At 45.5% G+C, this 26,031-nt stretch overlaps 1 protein-coding gene across 1 annotated transcript in view; it reads right to left on the bottom strand.

Annotated features, from left to right (window-relative positions):
• Positions 1–26,031, bottom strand: part of LOC120928974 (cyclic nucleotide-binding domain-containing protein 2-like) — a 387,861-nt gene that overhangs the window by 47,130 nt on the left and 314,700 nt on the right. The window contains exon 13 of the mRNA XM_040340130.1: positions 15,131–15,355. Within this exon, the coding sequence (XP_040196064.1) occupies positions 15,131–15,355 (225 nt within the window). The remainder of the gene's footprint in view (positions 1–15,130; positions 15,356–26,031) is intronic.

Raw genomic sequence — 26,031 nt, 5'->3', positions numbered from 1 at the left:
ATGGAGCTAAACTGAAGGTGGGGGATCTGCACTGAAGGGGGGTATCCTGAAGCGGGAAATTGCACTGAAGGGGGTACACTGAAGCAGGGATCTGCACTGAATGGGGCTAAACTGAAGGTGGGGGTATGCACTAAATGGGGTCTAAACTGAAGGGGGGGTCATTCTGTGATGTGGGGTCAGTCTATGATGGGGGTACCAGTGTGATGGGGGGTCAGTCTGTGATGGGGCACCAGTCTGTGATGGGGGGGGGGGTCAGTCTGTGATGGGGGGTCAGTCTGTGATGGGGGGTCAGTCTGTGATGGGGGGTCAGTCTGTGATGGGGGCAACAGTCTGTGATGGGGGGCAGTTTGTGATGGGGCACCAGTCTTTGATGGGGGCACCAGTCTGTGATGGGGGCACCAGTCTTTGAGTGTGGGTGAACTTAAACTGTATCGCTATGCTGCAGTTCCTGTAGGCTTTGTGTGCGTTCAGGGGGGTTGGGGGGCCTCTATGTCCATTTTGCTTGGGGCCCCCAAATTCCTTCAAACGGCCCTGTTTATATCAGTTGGAGAAATAATGCCCCATTATTGATGTCAGTGGAAGGAATAGTGCCCCATCAATGGTGTCAGTGGAAGGAATGATGCCTCATTGTTGGTGTCAGTGGGAGGTGCCTTGTGTGAGATGATTGTGCCCCACAGGCAGGATAAAGGCAAGAAAAAGGCTGCAATTTGGAGACCACTGCTGTAGATGAATAAATGTAATTCAAAACACATGCACCATGAAGATACACTTGCAGGGAATGTCTACAGTAGTTCATAAATATGTCCTTAGGTCCTCAAAATGTACAGATGAAAGAGAACCACAGACACTGTGGTTTTGCAGACACTTGCTGGACCCAGGAGTTTGTTTTAATTTCAGGGCTCTCTTTTAATATGTGAAAGATCAATTGAATAGACCGCCAGATAAGCATCTGAAAGTCGAGGCTGAGTATTTCCAAACATTGATTTCCGCTTACAACCCAAATATGAACACAGGGCACAAACAGATCAGATACAAAATTTTAACACCCTCACTTTTTTTTCCTCCCTATCTGCATCAACTTTGCCCAGCAGCTTTTTATTCTACGATAAGGTCTCCGAACTGCGGTGCTATCCAATTCCTTCTCTAACATCTATTTTATTACACATAGAAAGCACTGATGACTATCTACTTATCTAGTGTAACAAGACACTATTATTGTACAGACTCCCTGGAATGGTTATTTCAGTACAGTTAGAGAATGGAAATGACCCAGAAACTTTATAATTTTACTTTAGTCTTGAAGTCTCTTATTTGCAATTATTCTACTCAAAAATATATTAGTAGGCTAGCATTGTTAAGTTTTTTAACCAATTGGAGGTTATTATGAAGCCAAACTGTGTTTCTTTCATTTTGCAGCAGCCCTTTCTCTTAATCTTTTATGATGAGAGTTCATTGGTGCCTAAATGCCCAAGCCAAATTTGATATGCATTGAATAACTTAAAGCCACGCCCCAAGGAGACCCAGTGTGCCCTGCTGGCAGCAGAGAGGAGAAAGATGGCAGACAGAGCACAGGTGTACCCAGCTTTGACCTGCTTGCCTGACATGCAGGAGGAGACACCGGTGTCCAGTTGGAGCATTGAGGGGAATTTGCCCTCATTATGATCGTGGGGACGGAGGGGATGTGTCTACTGTGCCCTGGATGCAGAAGACCGATCACGGTGGTCAGTGCCTGGAATCCGGTGTAGGCATTTTGAGGAGTCACTCACCTGGCTAACACTGAGTGAGCAGGAGCCACTCAACTACAGTGTGGATCTGCGGTCAGGTCTCTGCATTGAACAGCCTCGGAAGTCCCGGAAAGGCCAGAGCGGGCATTAAAGTGACTGCTAAAGGCAGGGTTGCGTCTGAGGCTGGTGACTTCCCTGCGAAGACAAGTGACATTGGGGGAAGAAAGCTAGAAGTCTGCCTCAGCCTGCAGCGAGGGGAGCTGGTACCTGTAAGTACTGCCCAGCAGGAACGAGACACTATCCCTGTAATGCTGGCTGCACCTGTACACTCTGCCGACCCCACCTGGAAGGAGCCAGTGCAGGAGGGCGATGCGTCCTCAGGTGAGCCTGAGGGGAGTGGCAGTGTTAGGGCCATAGACTTGGGTTCACCCAGACTGCAGGCAGAAATTGGGCCAAAGCAGAGAAGAAGGCGCTTCTAAGTGCAGTAATAAAACACTTTAATGACAAGAAAGGGTTAAAAACACTTTCAAGATGGAAGTGAAAAACAGGCATATCAATAAATCCATAACGTCCAGCGGGATGACTCCTGGGAGTAAAGACAGCCACAGGTGGAAGTTCCAGTCGACCAGCGGTGGTAAACACTGTTTCTCTGATCCAAAAGAAAAGAAAGACAGGAGAAGCACCTCCAAGTTATCTGGTTTAATTGTAATAACAGGTGCAGGTGTCCAACACTTACATTTAAAATAAAACCTGTTATTTTAAATGTAAGTGTTGGATACCTGCACCTGTTATTACAATTAAACCAGATAACTTGGAGGCGCTTCTCCTGTCTTTCTTTTCTTATGTATGCTCGAGTTGACTTCACTCTTGGAGAGCAGCCCTTGGTTACCTGTTGATATCTGCCTGGTGAATACATCTTATCGGCATGGACTCTTGTACTCACTTATATGGACTTTAATATTTAATATTATTTCATGAAATGCTGCTGTCATTACACCCTTGCATCCATTTCTCATGTTGATTATCCTCAATGAACACCCTGAGCGCTGTAATCTTGTGTTATTTTTCTCTGATTCAAGATGGAGAGCCGTGCTGTCAGGACCAGCATTTATATGGATACACCAAAAACAAAAGTTAGATTCAAAATGGCCGACTTCAAAATGGCCGCCATGGTCACCACCCATCTTGAAAAGTTTCCGCCCTTACATATACTAATGTGCCACAAACAGGAAGTTAATATCACCAACCATTCCCATTTTATTAGGGGGGATCCATATAAATGGCACACCCTGTACAGGCAACCAAAAGTGACGTTAGTGTGAGCATGACATGTTTCAGAACATGCCCACTCTCTCCTTCAACCCAACCAATTTAGGCCCTTAGATGAGGAATCGGAGGAGTGGTCATCCCATAGCAACTCAGAAGAGGAGTGGGAGCACTCTCAGGAGAAGGTGGAAGTACTGTCCGAGGGGATGGATGCGCCAGGTTCATATGAAGGGACCAAAGTAACCGTGCAGGTTCCAGTCAGTTTGAGACCCTCTACCACCCAGACCAAAGCAGCTGAGTACAGGCAGTGGGTAGTGAGGTTACCCAAAGCCTGTATTCTCCCTGGGAAAGGAAAGCCCCGGGCCAAGGTTTTCAAGGTTTCAACAGGAGGTACAGCGGAGAACAGCTCTGGAGTGAGGTCTGGACTATCCCTATGTCCCTTCAAACATCATGGATGTCATTGAGGACTCCCAGGGAGAGTCAGAGTGTGACATGGTGTGGGAGTACATGCATATCCCTAAACCCTTGCGGGGAGCGCATTGTCAACAAGCTTGGACCCGGTTTTAGGACAATCAGCAGGAATAGTGACTGGGGAGAACTATGTACAAAGACAGTGTGGTGGTTGCTAAAGATGGACAGCCCACAAAGAGCCACTCTGTTGGTGTCAGAGGAGCTGACGGCAACCTGAGTAGATTGCCTAACCCTCAGTTCGACCTGTGAAGGGACTGATGTGAATGGTTCAGCTCACAGGTAATTTACATTAACAGCAAGGAGAATATTGCTGCCTTTGTTGTTCTTTGCTTACGGACTTGGCCGGCTTAACCCCCTGACCTGTACCAGTTGGATGTTCCTCTCCTGATGAAGAACTTTGCGTGAGGTTTAGTATCCTGCTACTACTCTACTAACTTGGAGGGGTTCCTCCTACCAGTGACTCTTTTGAAAAGTACTGCCAGCAGACTCATAACCCCCTGCTGATAGAATGTACAGATAGATAGTGGGATGCCATTTAAGTTCATTACATGTAAAGGCAGGTGTCCCAATACTTTTGATAATATAGTACATGTGTGATATATATATGTTTTTTTTTTTGAGAAAAACGTCTATTCTTGATACTACTACTTATTTGTGAATAGCCCCTTCCAAGTTTGTTCCCTTTTCCTCGCCTTTATTTTTTATTAAATGCCCTGTTTGTAGTACCCTCTAGTGTGCTACATGCAAATAGGTTTGTTGTTAAAGTAGGCAAATTGGTTTGTCCGTGAGTCAGACCTGGGTTGTGAATCTGGGTCAGGGGTTGGGGGGTCAGCTCTCTCTTACATCCCCCCCCCCTCGTTTGTATAAACTTCCAGAACTGTAGGGTGGGAGTAAGGAGGGGCTGCCATGCATATTTATGAGATCCCCGACCAATCCCCAGCAGAAAGGGTCTGGAAAGGGGCAGGTAAACTCATAAATAGACATTAGCCATGCCAGCAGGGCAGTCGGGTATAAGATGGAGATGGAGCGCTGAGGAGGCTGTCGGTGGCACTTGAGGGTGCCCCCTAGTCTGGGGGGGTGACCTCTGGCCTGGGGCTCGGGTGCTGGAAGATTCCCCCTACAAAACAAGGAGGAAACCCTTTCTGAAAGCACAAGAGCAAGTGAGAGGACAGCAGGTCAGCACATCCAGGAGATCTCCTGAGAGACAGCTGGGTGGGCTGGTGAGTGTCAGCCTGATGGGCTGTAGCGAGAAGTTAGCCTGGAGGGCTAGTGAAAGGGGCAGCTGCAGCCAGGCAGGTTGGCAGTGCCTGAAGAGTTGGTGCTGGGATCAGTAACCATGGGAGTGATGAAAGCTGGACACTGAACAGGCTTTTGCTCTAATCTGACTGAGTGCTTTGTCAGATCAGTACAGGCGGTCCCCGGGTTACAAACAAAATGGGGTCTGTAGATTTGTTCTTAAGTTGAATCTGTTTGTAAGTCGGAACAGGTCCATTTTCTAAGTGTAGCTCCATCCAAAAAAAAAACAATTTTTATGCTTTTTGGATAGCATAGGGAAGGGTTATCACCCCTGTAACATTTGTTTTGCTGTATGTGCCCCTGTTCAGAAGATTTCACCTCACTTTCTGTCCCAATGAAAATTGGGATCTTGAAAATTTCGGGTTGTTGTTGTTTTTCCTATAATAACTCTTACAGGAGTGAATTTACCTTCCTAGGGGTAGATTTCCCTTCCACTTCCTGTTGTCTCCCACCGTTTGTAAGTAGGAGTCGTTTGCAAGTCGGATGTTTGTAACTAGGGGACCGCCTATACAGTGTGCCAGCTGGGATTTCTGTGCCGGAGGAAGGAGTGGAGTGTACTAAGAGACTGTATATAGGACTGTATATAGGAAAAGTTGACCCTGAAGTTGTTCAGAAGTCAAGTGGGCATCCCATAATCTCCACTCCCTATCCATGTTATTATCCTTCAATAAAAAAAAAAGTCACGGGCTGTTCTCTGAGTGCCTGTGGAAATTTGGTGTGCCTAGTTGTGCAGGGTGGGCAACTCACAGTATACTTGCAGCTCCTGAGGGGGTGAGCTACATTAACAAAAACACTAATGACCATACCTAATATACAGTATATATACACATATACAGTATATGTATACAGGCATACCCCGCTTTAAGTACACTCACTTTACATACACTCGCGAGTAAGGACATACCCGCAAGTGTATGTAAAGTGCTTTACAAGTACTGTACAGACATTTTGCAGCCACAGTAGAAGGAGCTAAAGCTCAGAGAGCATAGCCCGTCCTGTTCCAGTGTGCCCCTGACACCCCCAATACAGACCCTGAGACCTCAACTACAGCTCCTGACACCCCCACTACAGCCCCTGACCCCCTACTACACCCTAGAAGTGAAAAAATATATTGTTTCACTTTAAGTACATTTTCGTTTTACATACATGCTCTGGTCCCATTGTGTACTTAAAAGTGGGGTATGCCTGTACTGTACATAGGTGCGCAGCCTATTGCATTAGGGTGTGCACCCCAAAGCCCAAACACATACTACCCATCGCTCACGGTGTTCATTCAGAAAGGGAAGGGGCCAGTAAATTACATATTTACTGGCCGCTTTCCCACTCCTAAAACATCCCAGCAGCAACAGCCGATAGGAGAGGAGGGAAGCTGGCAGCGCTGCAGGGGGAAAGATGGGAGCCAGGGCAGCAGAGGGAATCTGTTTTGCACAGGGTGATTAGGGTGTGCCTGGGCACACCTGGCACACCCTGTGCGCATGCCTATGATACTGTATAAATATGCAGTATATTAAAGGGGTTTAATATATATACAGGCTCAACTGGTATTTGCAAAGGTAAACCATGCATGAAGTAAACCTCTGCTCTGAGGTGCTGCTATAAATGTATCAAATGTATGTTTATCTAAATGGACTGCTTCACCCTACGTGAACTACCCAAACGTTATATTCTGCAATATATTTAACACTTGGGCAAGTAGTTAGCGGCACTAAAAAAAAATGTATCTTTTGCACCATTTCCTGTTTTCTGGGAAAGTTATAACCCATGTCCTATTAGGGAGATGTCCCCCCACATCCTGTAGCATAGCCACAACATGAAGTGATAAGAAATACCCCAAAGTGAGGGAATCCATGGTTGTCACCAGAACTAGTGTCTCGATCAAAATATTTCCCCTCTATTCCTTTTCTAGTGACAACCCCAAATTTTTGATTCACTTCCACTTTTGGTGAGATTTCCCCTCTGTTCCTGTTCTGGTGACACTTCATAATTCATCATTTTCTTTCAATTTTACTCTCCTTGATAATTGTCACTGGGACAAATAGAGAGGGTAAATCTCCCTAATTGGGACACAGACAGCAATAATAAAACTGACCAGTGTTCTAATCCCTCTCCACTCTATGCAAAACTCAAACAAAAAGTTTTGCCATACGTTATACTTTAAAGGCAAAAATATTTTTAGATATATTTCAATTCATTTTAAAGTAAGTAACAAAGTTCTAATGTCAAACCATTGTAAAGGCAATTAGTTCTTCCTTGGTTGGGTAGAAAGTTCTATTTTCAGTGATTGCAAATTTTCTCCAAACTACATCACGAGGGCACTGTAAGGTAAAGAAAATTTCCAAAACATCCATATCTGGCTCATCCTTTAATCATGCTCCGTCTTGTGATAAAAGTATCTCGAAGTCACACATGCAGACTGATGCAATTTAATGGACACGCACAATTATAATTATCTAGTCATAGCAAAGTTAAAGATCAGGGATAAAATATTCCAAAAACCCACAATGAAGGCGCAATAACTGCCTTTAATTGGAAACTGCACATCAGACCGCACTCACGCCGAGCCGGCTAATTTATATCCAACTTACTAATCTTTATTTGGCTGCATTATATTATACAAGTGTCTGCCCTGAAGAAAATGGAACAGAAAGATGTCTTAACTACATTTCAATTCTATATTGTAGACGGCATTTTAAATAGATGTAATCTCATTGGGGCAGATTCACAGAGATCGGTGTAATGTATCTCATTTACATTACGCCGCCGCAAGTTTTTCAGGCAAGTGCTTTATTCACAAAGCACTTGCCTGTAAAGTTGCGGCGGCGTAGCGTAAATCACCCGGCGGAATTCAAATTCAAATGAAGCGCATCCCCGCGCCGAACGAACTGCGCATGTGCCGTCCCTAAAATATCCCAGAGTGCATTGCTCCAAATGACGTCGCAAGGACGTCATTGGTTTTGACGTGAACGTAAATGACGTCCAGCCCCATTCACGGACGACTTACACAAACGACGTAAATTTTTAAATTTTCGACGCGGGAACGATGGCCATACTTAACATTGGCTGCACCTCATATACCCAGGGGCAACTTTACGCCGGGAAAAGCCTAACGTAAACATCGTAACTTTACTGTGTCGGCCGCTCGTACGTTTGGGAATTTGCGTATCTAGCTAATTTGCATAATCAACGGGGAAATCGGAGGAAGCGCCACCTAGCGGGCAAAAAATTGCAGTTAAGATCCGACGGTGCAAGAGACTTATGCCTGTCGGATCTAATGAATATCTATTCGTAACTGATTCTAAGAATCAGTCGCATAGATACGACGGCGCTACGCAGAGCTACAACGGCGTATCTAGAGATGCGCCGTCGTATCTCTTTTGAGAATCTGGGCCATTGTGTCCAAGGAGGTTCAAGAGGATCTGTCATATTAAAAATAGCGACGGGCGGCGCAGGAAGTAAGCCGGCAGGCCTGATGAAAACCTTGAAAGGATTACAGCTTGAGAACATACAAGTTGCATAACGCACCATGGCGCCAATTTAAAACTGAGTTTTAAATTTAAAATTCAGGCCGCAGTAGGAAGTTTATGACATCCTATGGAGTTTTCTCAACGTAACGCTGCAGCAGAGCTCTCTGATTGGAGGAGAAGGCAGTCACGTGACTTTGATGGGTCATGGGACCAGGTTTATTTCATCTTTTTTTTTTTCCTTATTCCTTTGAAGCGGAGCTCCACCCTAAAGTAGAACTCCTGCTGATCGGAACCCTCCCCCCCTCCGGTGTCACATTTGAAACCTTTCAGGGGGGGAGGGAGGTGCAGATACCTGTCTAAAGACAGGTATTTGCACCCACTTCCGGCCACACAGTCTCAGGCAGACTACGGGCATGACGTCACCTCCCGTCCCGTCCCCCCCCCGTTGTGTTCTGGGAACACTCGGCTCCTAGTACACAGCGGGAGCCAATCGGCAGGCGTAGCGCGACTCGCGCATGTGCCGTAGGGAACCGGGCAGTGAAGCCGGAGCGCTTCACTTCCTGGTTCCCTCACCGAGGATGGAGGGGAGGGGCAGCAGAGTGACGAGCGATCGCTCGTCGCTAAAGGGCCGGTACTGGGAGGTGGATGGGGGTGGAGCCAAGAGACAGTGCTCAGAGGTGGGTAGGGGGCAGAGACGAAGAGAATCACCATACGTTTCCAGACATTTGGGGACTTTCCTACCAAGCAGAAGAAATAACATAAACCTTTACAACTTTGCACGTTGCACTACATGCTGTATACATAAGTTCTTTTTTATATTGACAGATCCTCGCCCAGGCGTATTTATTTCGAGACATTCTCTTTTTGTATATTAGATCACAAGCTGTAAATACTGATGAGAGAATGACTGTTTGCAGAATTCCTAGAGTGAAAAATAATTTTTATTAGAAGGATGTGTCATTGAGATGGATGGATGGAATCAATCATTTGCCTCTCTCCGCATTGGTTAGGTTTCTGTAGACAGATAAAATGACTAAATCAATGCAACAAATGTCGACATGATCCCCAAATGACCATTACCATCCCTTATCATTATGACAGAGCCATGTAATAGAACACAGGAATCAAAAAGTAAAAGCCTCCATACACGGCTCAAATCAACGGATTCCACCATCCACACCAACACATCTCAACTGCTGACTATATTCATGGGAAAGTGAAAAGACAACACTGAACCCAGAAGGTTGTCCAATTGATGTTCCTATCCAGAAGCATTGTAATGATGTTGGTGTAAGTGAACAGAGTTTCTACACCCTTGCGGATCTCCACAGCATTTCCTTAATTTCTGGTGCAAAATTATTATTGTGTAACTGGAAATTAAACTGGGCTAATGAAATGGACTTTAGGTGGTACAGGTAAGTATAGTAAAAATACTGGGCCAGATCCTCAAAAGAGATACGGCGGAGTAACTGCTGTTACTCCGTCGTATCCCTGGTCCTAACTATGGAACTGATCCACAGACTCAGTTTCCCATAGTTAGGACGAAGATCCGACATGTGTAATTGAATTACACTGTCGGATCTTAAGGATGCAATTCTAGGCCGGCCGCTAGGTGGCGAGGCCATTGCGGCCGGCGTAGAATATGCAAATGACCAGTTACGGCGATCCACGAACGTTCCAACGGGCCCGTCGCTCTAAATCTACGTCGTTTACGTCGAGTTCCGCCGCGTAAAACTAGGGCTAAGCCCTAGTTGTCTTAAGCCATGTTAAGTATGGCCGTCGTTCCCGCGTCGAATTTTAAATTCTACGTCGTTTGCGTAAGACGTCCGTGAATGGCGCTGGACGCCATTTACGTTAACGTCTAAGCAAATGACGTCGGAGCGACGTCAGTTAGCGCAATGCACGTCGGGTAATTTACCCGACGGAGCATGCGCAGTACGTCCGGCGCGGGAGCGCGCCTAATTTAAATGGGACTCGCCCATTTGAATAGGAACGCCTTGCGCCGGACGGATTTAACTTACCACGCCGCAAAATTCCAGGTAAGTGCTTTGTGGATCGGCACCTAACTTGGGAATTTTGCGGCGGAGTAACTTAAATCAGAAAAGTTACGTTGCGCCGCGGCTTTGTGGATAACCCCCACTATGGGTAAATTTATTCATAAAAATAGAAAATTTTACAAAACAAGAAATGATATACAAAAAACTTTGTGAACATGATAATATAGTATCGGCATATTTATCACAGTACATACATAGGAGAAATGTCATAAAAGTTGATACTAATGCATGTATGCTAATCAAACAAGAATCATACAGCACCAGAATTATACACAAACTCTTAGATCCTTGGAACTGGGTTGAATATGCAGATTGATGGAGGTTGCTTTTACTCGCTTTTACTCAACATGTTTCGCGTTGAAAAACGCTTCATCAGGAGCATAACGGTAAGTATGATAAATCTCTGCAGGAATGTATAAGACAAACCATCGAAAAATAGTCATATGGCATATACAGTGCATATACATAGCTGTAAAAACAAAAACTGATTATCAGTTACATCTGGTTCCTGCTTTACAATTTCAAAATGATATGGAGAATTCTTGAGTACAGTAAAGGCCTATTCATACAATAACATGTGTTAAGGAAATGCACAGTGATGCATTGTTTACAGTGCATTGAAAAAGTATTCATACCCCCTTGAAATTTTCCACATTTTGTCATGTTACTAACCAAAAACATAAATGTATTTTATTTATGTAACTAAAATAAGGGGGAACCCATTGCCTTCAGAGGTCACCTAATTAGTAAATAAAGTCCACCTGTGTCTAATTTAATCTCAATATAAATATAACTGTTCTGTGAAGCTCTAGAAGTTTTGTTAGGTAACCTTAGTGAACAAACAGCATCATGAAGGCCAAGGAACACACCAGACAGGTCAGGGATAAAGTTGGGGAGAAGTTTAAAGCAGGGTTAGGTTATACAAAATATCCCAAGCTTTGAGCATCTCAATTCATCTTCTGAAAATGGAAAGAGTATGGCACAACTGCAAACCTACCAAGACATGGCCATCCACCTAAACTGACAGGCCGGGCAAGGAGAGCATTAATCAGAGAAGCAGCCAAGAGGCCCATGGGAACTCTGGAGGAGCTGCAGAGATCCACAGCTCAGGTGGGAGAATCTGTCCACAGGACAACTATTAGTCGTGCTCTCCACAAATCTGTGCTTCATAAAAGAATGGCAGGAAGAAAGATATTGTTGAGAGAAAGCCAAAAAAAGTCTAGTTTGCAGTTTGTGAGAAGCCATGTGGGGGACACAGAAAACATGTGGAAGAAGGTGCTCTGGTCAGATGAGACCAAAATTGAACTTTTTGACCTAAAAGCAAAACTCAATGGGCCGGATTCACATACACTGGCGCATATTTATGCCGGTGTAGCGCAGAGAGGCAAGCACCAAATTCACAAAGCACTTGCCTCCCAAACTGCGCTGGGTTCCCTCGGCGTAAGCCGTCGTAGGTGGAAGTGGGCGTGAGCCATGCTAATGAGGCGTGACCCCATGCAAATGATGGGCCGAGTGCCATACAAGTACTTAAAACGAACGGCGCATGCGCCGTCCCATGGACGTATCCCAGTGCGCATGCTCAGAATCACGTCGGAACTACTCCCTAAGATACGACGGATCACTGCCTACGACGTGAACGTAACCTACGCCTAGCCCTATTCACGTACTACGTAAACGACGTAAAATACGACGGCTGTGTTCCCTGGTCCATACCTTAGCATGGGTTGCGCCTCCTATATGGGGAATAACTTTACGCCGGACGTACGACTTACGCAAACCGCGTATATTATGCACCGGACGCAAGTACGTTTGTGAATCGACGTATCTCCCTCATTTCCATATTTGAATAGGAAATCAATGGGAGCGCCACTTGCGGCCAGCGTAAATATGCGCCCACGATACGCCGGCGTAGGAAAGTTACGTCGGTCGGATGAAGCCTATTTTCAGGCGTATCTTGGTTACAGAGTCCGGCGCATAGATACGACGGCGCTTATTTACGCGGCGTATCTCGAGATACGTCGGCGTAGGTGCTTTGTGAATCCGAGCCTATGTGTGGCAGAAAACTAACACTGCACATCACCCTGAACACACCATCCCCACTGTGAAACATGGTAGTGGCAGCATTATGCTGTAGGGATGCTTTTCTTAAGCAGGGACGGGCAAGCTGGTCAGAGTTGATAGGAAGATGGATGGACCCAAATACAGGATAATCTAATGCCGCGTACACATGATCCGAAATTCCGACAAGAAAACGTGGATTTTTTTCCGATGGAATGTTGGCTCAAGTTTGTGTTGCATACACACGGTCACACAAAATTCCGACCGCCAAGAACGTGGTGACGTACAACACTACGACGAGCCGAGAAAAATTAAGTTCAATGCTTCTGAGCATGCTTCGACTTGATTCCGAGCATGCGTGTTTTTTTGTGCGTCGGAATTGCATACAGACGATCGGAATTTACGACAAGAACTTTTCTTGTCGGAAAAATTGAGAACCGGCTCTCAAATTTTTGTTGTCGGAAATTCCGACAGAAAAAGTCCAAATGAGCCTACACACGGTCGGAATTTCCGACCAAAAGCTTACATCAAACTTTTCTTGTCGGAAATTCCGACAGTGTGTACTCGGCATTAGAAGAAAACCTGTGATGCCGCGTACACACGACCGTTTTTCCGGTTGTAAAAAATGAATTTTTTTTTTATGTCATTAAAAACTACCGTGTGTGGGCTCCAGAGCATTTTTCACGATGTAAAAAATGGGCATTACAAATTTAGAACATGCTCTAATTTTTCACGACGTTTTTAATGGCGTAAAAAATGGTCGTGTGTGGGCTTTAACGACGTGAAAAAAACGTGCATGCTCAGGAGCAAGTTATGAGACGGGAGCGCTCGTTCTGGTAAAACTAGCTTTCGTAATGGAGTAAGCACATTCATCACGCTGTAACAGACAGAAAAGCGCGAATAGTCTTTTACAGTACTAACACAAAATCAGCAAAAGCAGCCCCAAGGGTGGTGTCATCCGAATGGAACTTCCCCTTTATAGTGCTGTGTTGTACGTCACCGCGCTTTGCTAGAGCATTTTTTTTTCACGATCGTGTGTAGGCAAGGCCGTTTTAACGATCGGGTTGAAAAATCTTCGTTTTTTTCTACACCATTAAAAATGTCATTTTTTACAACCCAAAAAACAGTCGTGTGTACGCGGCATTAGAGTCTGCAAAAGATGGAGCTGTGAAAAAGGCTTATTGTTGAAACTCTTCTGCCGCTGTCTGTACCGCTGTCTGTACTCACTGTGAAGGCTTTACAATAAATACTTTTGATTGTATGGAGCTGTCAGCTGCTTCTTTTTTCTGATGACTACAGAGTCTGCAAAAGACTTGAGTCTGGGGCGTAGTACAGCCAGAGCTACAAAGGAATGGTTTATATCAAGGCATATTCATGTGTTAGAATGGCCCAGTCAAAGTCCAGACCTAAATCCAATTGAGAATCTGTGGCAAGACTTGAAAATTGCTATTCACAGACGCTCTCCATCCAACCTGACAAAGCTTGAGCTATTTTGCAAAGAAGAATGGGCAAACATGTCACTCTCTAGATGTGCAAAGCTTGTAGAGACATCCCTAAAAAGACTTGTAGCTGTAATTGCAGTGAAAGGAGGTTCTACAAATTATTGACACAGGAGGGCTGAATACAAATGAACCCCACACTTTTCATATTTATTTGTAAAAAATAAATGAAAACCATTTATCATTTTCCTTCCACTTCACAATTACTGTATGTGGCACTTTGTGTTGGTCTATCACATAAAATCCCAATAAAATACATTTACGTTTTTGGTTGCAATTGCAACATGATAAAAAGTGAAAAAATTCAAGGGGGTATGAATACTTTTTCAAGGCACTGTATGTGTGCTACATTAAATAATTGTCAACAAAAATATACAGTACAGGGCTGTAGGAGGGGCCTAGCAACTCCATCCACTGTAGGCTGCCTGCAGAAAACTACAGGAGGGGGTGGAGACAAGACCAGTCACCCTGCACAAGGAGAGAGAGCAGGAGTGACCGGTCTTAATTACAGGATGTTTCTGCACAGAGGTAAAGGTTCACATTGGATTACTGCACAGATCTGGAACACAAAGCACACCAATATTCAACAAAGAATTCACATGACTCTTGTATATAGACAATGGCCCAGATTCACAAAGCACTTACGCCGACGTATAACACGTTACGCCGACGTAAGTGCCAATGTGCGCCGGCGTATGTGTGCGGCAGACCCACGAACCAGCATGCGCCTAAAAACAGGCTACACCCCGCCGACGTAGCTTGCACACGCCGGCGTAGGGTGGGCGCACATATGGGCTGGGCGCATGTTGATGCTCCCATTGATTAGCCATTCAAACATGCAAATGAGGGAAATACGCTGATTCACGAACGCGCGTGAGCCCGGCGCATGCTACGCGAGATGCGCGTAAGTTGTACGTCCGGCGTAAAGTTATTCAGCATAAATGACGTGCAACCCGGCAACAGACATGCACAGGTACGTACCTGTCTGGCACTCGGCCCATCATTTGCATGGGGTCACGCCTACTTCCACCTACGACGGCGTGCGCTTTCGAAACCTACGCCACTCTGGCGCAGCGTTCGGAGCACTGGCTTGCTGAATGCAATGCTTGCCTCTCCGCGCTACGTTGGCGTGGCGTACGGTGTTTGCTCTGCGGCGGCGTAATGTGCGCCTTGCTCTCTGTGAATCTGGGCCAATATTTGCTCTTCCTGGAGTTCAGCTGTACTGCACACTGCATTGTGGTGTGAATGAGGCCTAAACTCCTAACTATTCATAGGGAAAAAATCGTTATACTTACAAAAACTTCTCCAGCCCTGAGAGTTTGAATATGGATAAATAATTGTGGAATTCTTTCATCTTCCGGAGTGTTAGATAATAGAGGGAATCTTTTGGCCATTACACCCCTGTTAATCTGTGCGCTGGTTCTGGCTGTCTCATTCAATTTTCTTTCTTTGTGTAACAGAGGCAGGAGATGTTCCTCTTCAGTAAAATTATATGGCAGGTCCTCATATCCATCTCTGTTCTAGGAGAAAGAAAGGCACTGTATTTATTGGAAGATATTCCGAGGATGATAAAAGCATTGCAATAGGCTGAATACGTAGATTTAACCTGTGGTTTTATCTAACAAAGTGGAGACACATATCAGTGTATTATCAAGTGAGAATAGGAAGAACACTTTTATTGCTATTGCTGTGTCCCCTTTATCAGTTAATACTTAAAGGGCATTTCAAATAATGAACAGAAATGTAGTATATTGACACCCGCAGTGTGAATTGCCTACAAGTGACATGTGATGCGGTAACCCGCACAGGAATTGCGCTGATCCCGTATCACATACCGTATTTTCCGGCGTATAAGACAACCTTTTGCATGTAAAATAATGCCCCAAAAGTCGGGGGTCGTTCTTATACGCCAGGTACCTGTCTGTCAGACGGCGGCCATCCATGATTCAAAAGCCGCGCCTCCTCCTCCAGGCTGTTCCGTGATAGGCGGAGCACTCATTTTCCCAGCAGAGCCTCTGTTCAGTGTTCCGCCTATCACGGAGGCCTTCTCATCCTCAGCCTCAGACGAGAGGACATCCGTGATAGTCGGAACACTGAACAGAGGCTCTGCTGGGAAAATGAGTGTTCCGCCTATCACGGAACAGCCTGAGGAGGAGGCGCGGCTTTTGAATCATGGATGCCCGCCGTCTGACATACTCTGCAAACAGGAGCAGGTAGGGAGATCGTCGAGGCAGGGAATGGAATGGCACAGTGAGGCATGTTACTAAGGGCACAGTGAGGCATGTTACTAATGGCACAGTGAGGCATGTTACTAATGGCACAGTGAGGCATGTTACTAATGGCACAGTGAGGCATGTTACTAATGGCACAGTGAGGCATGTATAACGTCACAGTGAGGTAGGCAATGGCACCGTGAGGCATGTAATGTATTGTAATGGCACAGTGTGATCTGAAAAAAGCCTGTTTCTGTCAGCGGTTGTTCCTGTCAGTGGTTGTTCTGGCTACCCCTCAGCTTCCAGACAGACTAGTAGGAAGGGGGTCGTCTTATACAGCAAGTATATCCCAAAACCAAACATTTTAGATGGAAAAATAGGGGGACGTTCTATACGCCCAGTCGTCTTATACGCTGGAAAATATGGTATGTGTAAACCGGGCCTAAAGGATGTTTCTCCAAAGGAATTAAAGTGTACGTAAATCTTTTTTTTTTAAGTAGTAGGTATGGATTAGAACCCCTGCTTGATTTTTATTACTAGTATAGTCCAATCCACCCAGAATACTGCCCTTTCTGCCTTTTGGGGGGTACTCACAGCCAATGGTGATTAAGTTTTAGCCAGGTACCTGGTCACAGGGAGTATGTTATGACAATGTTTGTAGGTGCTCTGTAAAATATAACTGTATTGACCTGCTGGATTTAAGCACAGTTTTCCTCCTGCCACCAGGGGGAGCTGGCAAGCCAGAAGGAGCGCCATAGACTTATACATATACTAGCTGCATTGGAAGATGGGAGTTGAAGGTCGGGGGGGCATGTTGTAGATTTCTATGGACCATTGGACTACAATTCCTAGAGACAAACAGCAATTAAAGGGAGACAGAGGCTGTTTTCCCCGGCTGCGGACTAGCTTTCTCTTATCCCCAAGGAAACCAGAGAGAGAACATCTACCGGAGCACAAAGTGTGCAGAGACCAAGGACTGAGTCAGAGATATGGTCTCTTGCTGCACAGGTACTGGAGCGCTGTAGTCTGGTGGACAGAGGGCTGGAATCACAACAAGCCAGAGGGCACCTGAACAGCGGGATTTTCTTGGCTGCATTACTGGGTTGGTGAGAGGGCCTTGCAGCGATGACTGAGCACCTAGGGACTGGACATTTGACTAGCAGCATTTATCACTGCATGCAGGCTTTACTGGGACTGTAATTATGTGCACCACCATAAAGACTGGTCCCCAATGCTAGCTGGCTGAAGAACTAGGGCAAAAGACTACCTCCTTTTGCGGCCTAGGGAAACCAGTGAGACTATTAACACAGTCATTCCTAGAGTGTACTCTTGTAGTATAGCAATTTGGTTAACTAAATCCTTTATTTGCTCATTTATTGCCATTTTCCATAACCTACAACAATATACCCAGTTATACCCAATTATAATTGTGTAAAGAATGCTTATCGTTGTACTCTTAACATGATTACAGGTTCTATTTGCTTAACCTGGCATGTCAGAGAGGCTGAGATTGTTCACAGAGGTACAAAACAGAGAACCCAAACTACCAAGTGGCTTCTACGTGGTAGCGCTACAATGTAATAGAACCAAGTCATATTATCAGTAAGCACACCATGAAAGTCAAAAGTCCTGTTTTATTGAGGTTCCCTTTTAAAGTGGATCAATATAAAGTGCAATATAAAGTGCAAAAGGTGCAACAGTGCAAGACATATCCTGTGATGTTTAGGGGCCACGCTATAACCCTTTCTCAAGGTGACAAATATAACACGTCTGTCACACATCGATGAGCTCATGTTTCTGATCTCTTCTCCTATAGGCTTGTTACTTTTAGCCATGGATTTTTTTTCTCAGAGAATAAGTGCAGGAACTTCTCCTTTCTGAGTTACCCCTTTCTCTACCCCTACCCACCTCTGAGCACCGCTCCTTGGTTTAATCCCTCTACCCACTTTACATTACTGCACTTTTAGAGAATGAAGAACCAGGTATAATTTTGCAGTGATAAGTAATTTGTATTTAATTTGTTAATGATAACAGGAAAAAAAAAAATAGGTCCCCTGTAGCCAGTAACAATAGAGTCCCCTTCAACAACAATAGACTCCCCCAACAACCCCCCCCCAGCAGAAACATCAGATCTCCCCACAGCCAGCAACAATAGACCCCTCCCTCTACAGTAGATCTCTCCCAGCAATAACTGACAGCCCCCCCCCCCCAGCATTATAAGACCCACCCTCAGCAACAATAGGTCCCCACCAGCAACAATTGCCCCCACTGCAAAAACAGATCCCCTCCAGCTAGAATAGATGCCCCAGCAGCCAGCATCAATAGACCCTGCAGCACACCCCAGCCCCCCTTGCCATTACATACATACATTCAGTGCTGGAGGTGCCATAACTGCATTCCCCCACATTCCCGTTAAAAAAGCCATACTTTTACCGCAGCTCATTGACTCCTTGTGCTACTTCTCCCACCCACCTTTTATATCTGCCCGAGTTCAACCTTAAATAATTATATATAGAAATATATACACACTCAGTCATGCTCAAAAGATAGCATACCCTGCCAGAAATTGCGAATTTTTGTCATTAATATTGAAAATATGACTAATCATGCCAAAAAACGTTTATTTAAGGATAGCAATCACATGAAGCCATTTATTATCACATAGTTTTTTGGATCCTTTTTAAATCATAATGATAACAGAAATCACCCAAATAGCCCTGATAAAAAGTTTACATACCCTGGAATGTTTGGCCTTGGTACAGACACAGAACGTGGCACACACATGTTAAAATGGCAATTAAAGCGGGGGTTCACCCAAAAAAAAAATTTTTAACATTACATCTAGCATACTAAGCATACTAAGGACATTTACTTTCGGCAGGTCATTTTTTTTTTCTCCGAACATACCTTTATATTCTGATTTTGTCCAGGGCTTCTGGGTTCCGATGACTGCGGGACTGGGCGTTCCTATCCTTCGGTTAGATGATTGACGGCTTGTGAAACAGGTCCCCTGTCGCACAACGCGCGTCACCAGATTTCCGGAAATAGCCGAGCTGCGAGTCGGCACTATACGGCGCCTGCACAGTCAGCTCTACACGGCAGGCGCAGGCGCCGTATAGTGCCGACTCGCAGCTCGGCTATTTCCGGAAATCTGGTGACGCGCGTTGTGCGACAGGGGACCTGTTTCACAAGCTGTCAATCATCTAACCGAAGGATAGGAACGCCCAGTCCCACAGTCATCGGAACCCTGAGGCAGGGATAGGAACGTTCAGTCCCGCAGTGATCAGAACGCGGAAGCCCTGAACAAAATCAGAATATAAAGGTATGTACGGAGAAGAAAAAAAAAATGACCTGCCGAAAGTAAATGTCCTTAGTATGCTGGATCTAATGTTAGAAATTAGTTTTTAGGGTGAACCCCCACCCCAAAAGGTGGAACTTCCACTTAATCCACTCCTCACCCCCTTACATGCCACATTTGGCATGTAATTTTTTTTTGGGAGGGGGGAGCGGGGGCTTCAGTAGGCGATCGCCTGTCCACTCAGGGAGCACTGCGCCGTACGCGCATGCACAGTGAGTGCCCGGCCGTGAAGCCGAAAGCTGTCACGGCCGGGTGCCCACAGTTACAATGAATGAATGAATAACTTATATAGCGCTACACATGCGAACTGAATCGCCTCAAGGCGCTTGGTAACCATTTCCTTCTAATTTGCCCTTCAGAATAGGTGGGTCTTGAGTTTTTTTGGAGGCACTGGCGGAGAAGGGGGGGAGACGAGCAAAGCTCTGGGCGTCGAGGCCCTGGACCGTGGAACAGGTAAGTGTCTGTTTATTTTTGTAGCTGCTGACTTTTAATAAACATAAAAAAAGGCTGGAACTCCGCTTTAAAGGTTAATTTCTCACATTTGTGGCTTTTTAAATCACAAATAGTGTCTGTGTATAAATAGTCAATGAGTTTTTTAGCTCTCACATGGATGAATTAAGCAAGCTAGACACTGAGCCATGAGGATGTAGAAAAGAACAGTCAAAAGACCTGCGTAACAAGGTAATGAAACTTTACAAAGATGGAAAAGGCTATAAAAAGATATCCAAAGCCTTGAATAAACCTCTAAGCCCTAACGATAATGCACAATAAAGCCCTCCAACAGTTTGCTGAAGACAAGCAGACTAAGGACATGGATTACTGGAACCATGTCCTGTGGTCTGATGAGACCAACATAAAACTTATTTGGTGCAGATTGTGTCAAGCGTGTGTGGTGGCAACCAGGTGAGGAGTACAAAGACAAGTGTGTCTTGCCTACAGTCAAGCATGGTGGTGGGAGTGTCATGGTCTGGGGCTGCATGAGTGCTGCCGGAACTGGGGAGCTATAGTTCATTGAGGGAACCATGAATGCCAACATGTACTGTGACATACTGAAGCAGAGAATGATCCCCTCCCTTTGGAGACTGGGCCACAGGGCAATATTCCAACATGATAATGACCCCAAACACACCTCCAAGGTGACCACTGCTTTGCTAAAGAAGCTGTGGATAAAGGTGATGGACTGGCTAAGCATGTCTCCAGACCTCAACCCTATTGAGCATCTGTGGGACATCCTCAAATGGAAGGTGGAGTAGCGGAAAAGATCTCTAACCTCCACCAGCTCTGTGATGTCGTCATGGAGGAGTGGAAGAGGACTTCAGTTGCAACCTGTGAAGCTCTGGTGAACTCTATGCCCAAGAGGGTAAAGGCAGTGCTGGAATATAATGGTGGCCACACAAAATATTGACACTTTGGGCCCAATTTGGAAATTTTCACTGAAATATCAGTCTGGAACCGGCAACAGTCATGCCTCCGTGTTTTCCTTTGGGAAGTTGCAGTGATGTGTATTTTAGGCGCATTTGCATACCTTTCCTCTGGAAGGTACTTTTTGTTGGAAACTGTACCAAAGATTAGGATTTTTTTTAGAGCAATGCACTAAAATGCAAAGATGCTAATGTAACTAAATACTAAAATGATTATATAATAAAAAATATAATCTGGATTTCAAACCTACAGCTAGTTCTCATTATATAAAGGAATATCTCTTAATTATAATTTACTATGCCAACAGATTTAACACAGGTCACAGCTGGTAACCAGGCCATATATATCTCTCATTTATCTTTATCATTTCTATATCCAGGGCATTAGTCATGATAATTAATATATAGAAGATGCCTTAACATATGTGCTCCCTAATGACACAGTTGTGCATATCTACAATCTTTCCTAACATAGCCTGGGCATTCAATGCTCTTCTGTATCTTCCATCTGTCATCCCAGCGGGGTGCTGAGAGACCTGGAATTCCAAGATCACTTTTCATTCTTATAAGGAAAGCCAAGATTTCCCTGGAATTTAGACCAACTTAAAAAAAAAAAAACTCCCGGTTGTCAGTCTTTTTAGGTGCACTGCAGTTCATAAATGACCCATTTACACATGTGTTTCAGTGCACCAACACATACAGTAATGCACTTCTGTGCACTGTGCTGCGCTACTTGGCTAAAAATAATGCCGGTCCTTATTTTGTTTCTTCTGGTATGTTGGCAGCATTTAAATAAACAGGTTTCCTTAAAGTAACACAGCTTAACATGCATGCAGTTTAATGCAATGCACTAGAACATGAAGTGTGTATAAGCCCTTAAACTTTTCTCTGCTCGAAACGTTTTTGCGTTTTTTTGCACATATGTTTAAAAAACTTTTTTAGCCCTGAAGTAAAACCCCCAAACATTATATATTTTCTGAAAGCAGACACCCTAGAGAATAAATTAGTGGTACTTACAGATTTTTATGACACACGATATTACGAGAAAACGCAAAATTTCAGTAAAAAACACACACTAAAGTGAATTTTAGGGCAAACAAATGCAGTAAATTACCCAAATGTTTGATAAAATAAAAAAGATGAGGTTCCGCTGAGTAAATAGATACCCAACATGCCTAACTTTAAATTTGTGTGCGCCCGTGAAATTGCTTCAAACGCCAGTACCCTATATTTTCTATATGTGACGCTTCAAAAGCCCCCGATAGGTATCAGTTTAGTGTTTACGTATTAGGCCGGGTACTCACGAGCAAACATGTACGGTGAAACCGGTCCGTCGGACCGTTTTCACCGTACATGCCTGCCAGAGGGCTTCTGTATGATGGTTGTACTAACCATCGTACAGAAGTCCGCGCGTAAACATTACGCGGGGCGTGTCCGCGTCGTCACCGCGATGATGACGCGGTGATGACGCGGCGACGTGGGCGGGCCTGCCATTTAAAGGCTTCCACGCATGCGTCAAAGTCATTCGACGCATGCGAGGGACGGCGGGCGCTCGGACATGTACGGTAGGTCTGTACTGACGACCGTACATGTCCGAGCGGGCAGGATTCCAGCGGACGGTTTTAAAACACGTCCAGGAATATTTGTCTGCTGGGAAAAGGCCCGGCGGGCAAATGTTTGCTGGAATTCGGCCCGCTCGCGCCTACACACGACCGAACATGTATGCTGAAACTGGCCCGCGGACCAGTTTCAGCATACATGCTTGGTCGTGTGTACGGGGCCTTACTCTCACTCCAGCACATGCGGCAATATGTATAGCAATCAACATTTTCACGCATAGGCGCCCCCGATGCATGCTTTTATGTCTGTACATGCGTATATGTGGAGGTGTGGGCCTCGAAAAAAAATTGGGGGGGGGGCTTTATGTGCTTGGGTTTAACTTAACTTCTTTGTATTTTTATCATTTTTTTCCCACAAATAGAGCTTTTTTTGGTGGTATTTGATCATCTCTGCGATTTTTTTTTTTTTGCGCTATAAACATAAAAAGACAGAAAATTTTGAAACATTTTTTTTTACTTTTTGTTATAATAATATCCCTTTTTTTTTTTTTTTTTTTTTTTTTTTTCTTGGTTTAGGCCGATACGTATTCTTCTACATATTTTTGTTTTAAAAATCGCAATAAGCGTATATTGATTGGTTTGCGCAAAAGTATAGCGCCTACAAAATAGGGGATAGATTTATGATTTATTTTTTATTTTTTACTAGTAATGGCGGCGATCTGCGATTTTTTTTGTCAGGCCTGCGATATTGCGGCGGACATATCGGACACTTTTGACACAATTTTGGGACCATTCACATTTATACAGCGATCAGTGCTATAAAAATGCACTAATTACTGTATAAATGTGACTGGCAGGGAAGGGGTTAACACTAGGGGTTGAGGAAGGGGTTAAATGTATTCCCTGGGTGTGTTCTAACTGTGTGTGGAGGGGGACTGAGTGGGGGAGGTGACCGATGCTGTATCCCTATGTACAAGAGACACAGCATCGGTCTCCTCTCTCCCTGACAGGACATAGAGCTCTGTGTTTACACACAGAGCTCCACGTCCCTGCTCTGTCACCGCCGATCGCGGGTACCTGACGGACATCGCGGCCGCCAGGCACGCGCATCGGCATCTCTGCGATGCGCCGGGCACAGTGTTTCCCCCGCTGCACGCCCCCAGCGGCGCGCGCGGGGAATGCACATAAAAGGACGTCCAGGGCAGTTGAGAGCATGTTTCGTCTATAGCGCGGCTCTCTAGTGGTTAAAAAGACTGAAAATTTTGAAAAAAGCAAACAAGTGTGACCAGCTGGAAAATAATTCCAGGCGATCACACTGCAAACTGATGCATCGGCCAGGTAGACCGGTCTGGACCCCTATGGGGAATGCAATAGAGTAGCGATGAAAATGGCTATGCGCAAGGGCTCATAAGGATGGATGACATCAGACACTACTACAACCAGCAGCTACAGCAGCTACAAATACTGCAGCTGCTGACTTTAAATAAATGGACACTTACCTGTCCAGCACGCCCCTGCAATCGCTCATCTCTCAGCTGCCCCAGCCGCCATCCTCGGTAAGGGAATCAGGAAGTGAAGCGTTGCGGCTTCACTGCCCGGTTCCCTACTGCGCAAGCCGCGCGGCCTGTCCTCACTGGTCCCCGCTGTCTCTTGGGATCAGTGTGTTTCCCAGAAGACAGCAGGGGAGATGGGAAGGGGCGTGACTCCCGCGGGAGTCTATTCCCGGAACTGGGTGAAAATACCTGTATTATACAGGTATCTACACCCCCCTCCCCCCTGAAAGGTGCCAAATGTGACACCAAGGGGGGAAGGCTTCGGAAAAGCGGAGGTTCACTTTTTGTGTGGACCCCCACTTTAAGATAAAAAGCCTTCTGTGTGTAGCGGCCTCCCCAGCCCCCCTAATACTTACCTGAGCCTCATCTCTCTCCAGGGATGTCCATGAATGTCTAAGCCATACAGGACACTCCTCTTAATTAGCTAAGACGCAGCAGCAGCACCATTGGCTCCCGCGGCTGTCAGTCAACCAGTCAGGGGAGAGAGGGGACAGGCCTGGGTCAGGGCTCCGTGTCTGAATGGACACACAGAGCTGTGACTCAGCTCCAGTGCCCCCATAGCAAGCTGCTGACTTTGGGAGCACTCGATAGGAGAGAGGGACCAGGAGCAGCAAAGAGGGCAACTAAGAAGAGGAGGATTCAGGCTGCTCTGTGCAAAACCAACTGCACAGAGGAGATAAGTAAAAAAAATACATTTTTCTTTTCGTTTTTGTTAAACAAGACGTTACAATCATTTTAAGCTTTGTGTCCACTTTGTGTAAAAACCACATGAATAGTAAGATAGGATTTCTGGGAAGTTTTGTACACAATACTGTCACTGTGGTTTATAGAGAATAACTGGCTATAGATTAAATCACACAAGCAATTTTTAATAACTATTTATCACAAAATGTCTTGCATAACAGAATATATTTAGGGATTTTACTTTTTACAAGTGGAGTTGTTCGTTAAACCACCCTATGAATCCGCCAGAAGTCAGATATGTAAAAACAATAGTATTACTGAAATATATCTCCCTAAAAAAGGCATTCTGGGGCACTCTAGCATTGATGGTAATAATGGCTAATTATTTTTTTAAATTTTCCAATGTTTTTAGGGGTCTGCTTGTGGCCATGCCTCTGTTTATTGGTATTTTTAGATCTATGCCCATATATTCTTTTGCATGTGGTCAGGTCAGAAGGCACACTTGCCCCCAAAACAGGTGTTCCCTGTAGGAGATTTAACCTTGCATCTGGTTCTGGAGTCAACTCTAAGGGGCAAATTCTCAAAAAGTCTGCGTAACTTAAATTTCAGCAGTTAAGTTACACTGACTTAAAATTTCTACCTAAGTGCCTGATCGTCAAAGCACTTAGGTAGAAATTACACGCCGTGTAACTTAAGTGCCGCCGTCGTAAGGCGGTCCTCCTCTCCTGGGGGCGTTTAAAATTTAAATGAGGCGCGCTCCCGCGCCGGCCGTACTGCGCATGCGTGTGACGTAATTTTCCCGACGTGCAGCGCGCGAACGTAATTAACGCCGGGCGGCTTTGAGAATTTCGACGGGACACTAAAGTTGCGACGGGTGAAAAAAAAAGACGCGCCGGGAAAACAAATAATTATAAAAAAAAATGTCAGCGTCGCTCGGCATGCATTCCTGAGAGGGAGAACTCCATGCCAATTTTCAAAGAAAAAATCGGCATGGGTTCCCCCCCCCAGGAGCATACCAGGCCCTTAGGTCTGGTATGGGTTGTAAGGAGACCCCCCCACGCCGAAAAATTGACGTAGGGGGTCCCCCTACAATCCATACCAGACCCGTATCCAAAGCACGCTACCCGTCCGGTCAGGAATGGGAGTGGGGACGAGCGAGCGCCCCCCCCCTCCTGAGCCGTGCCAGGCCGCATGCCCTCAACATGGGGGGGTTGGGTGCTCTGGGGCAGGGGGGCGCACTGCGGGCCCCCCCACCCCAGAGCACCCTGTCCCCATGTTGATGAGGACAGGACCTCTTCCCGACAACCCTTGCCATTGGTTGTCGGGGTCTGCGGGCGGGGTGCTTATCGGAATCTGGGAGTCCCCTTTAATAAGGGGGCCCCCAGATACCGGCCCCCCACCCTAAGTG

This window comes from Rana temporaria, chromosome 2, assembly GCF_905171775.1.
Source record: "Rana temporaria chromosome 2, aRanTem1.1, whole genome shotgun sequence".
In the NCBI taxonomy this organism is placed as follows: Eukaryota; Metazoa; Chordata; class Amphibia; order Anura; family Ranidae; genus Rana; species Rana temporaria.
The sequence above is the reverse complement of the archived record's forward strand: the minus strand, read 5'-3'. Positions and strand labels throughout refer to the sequence as shown.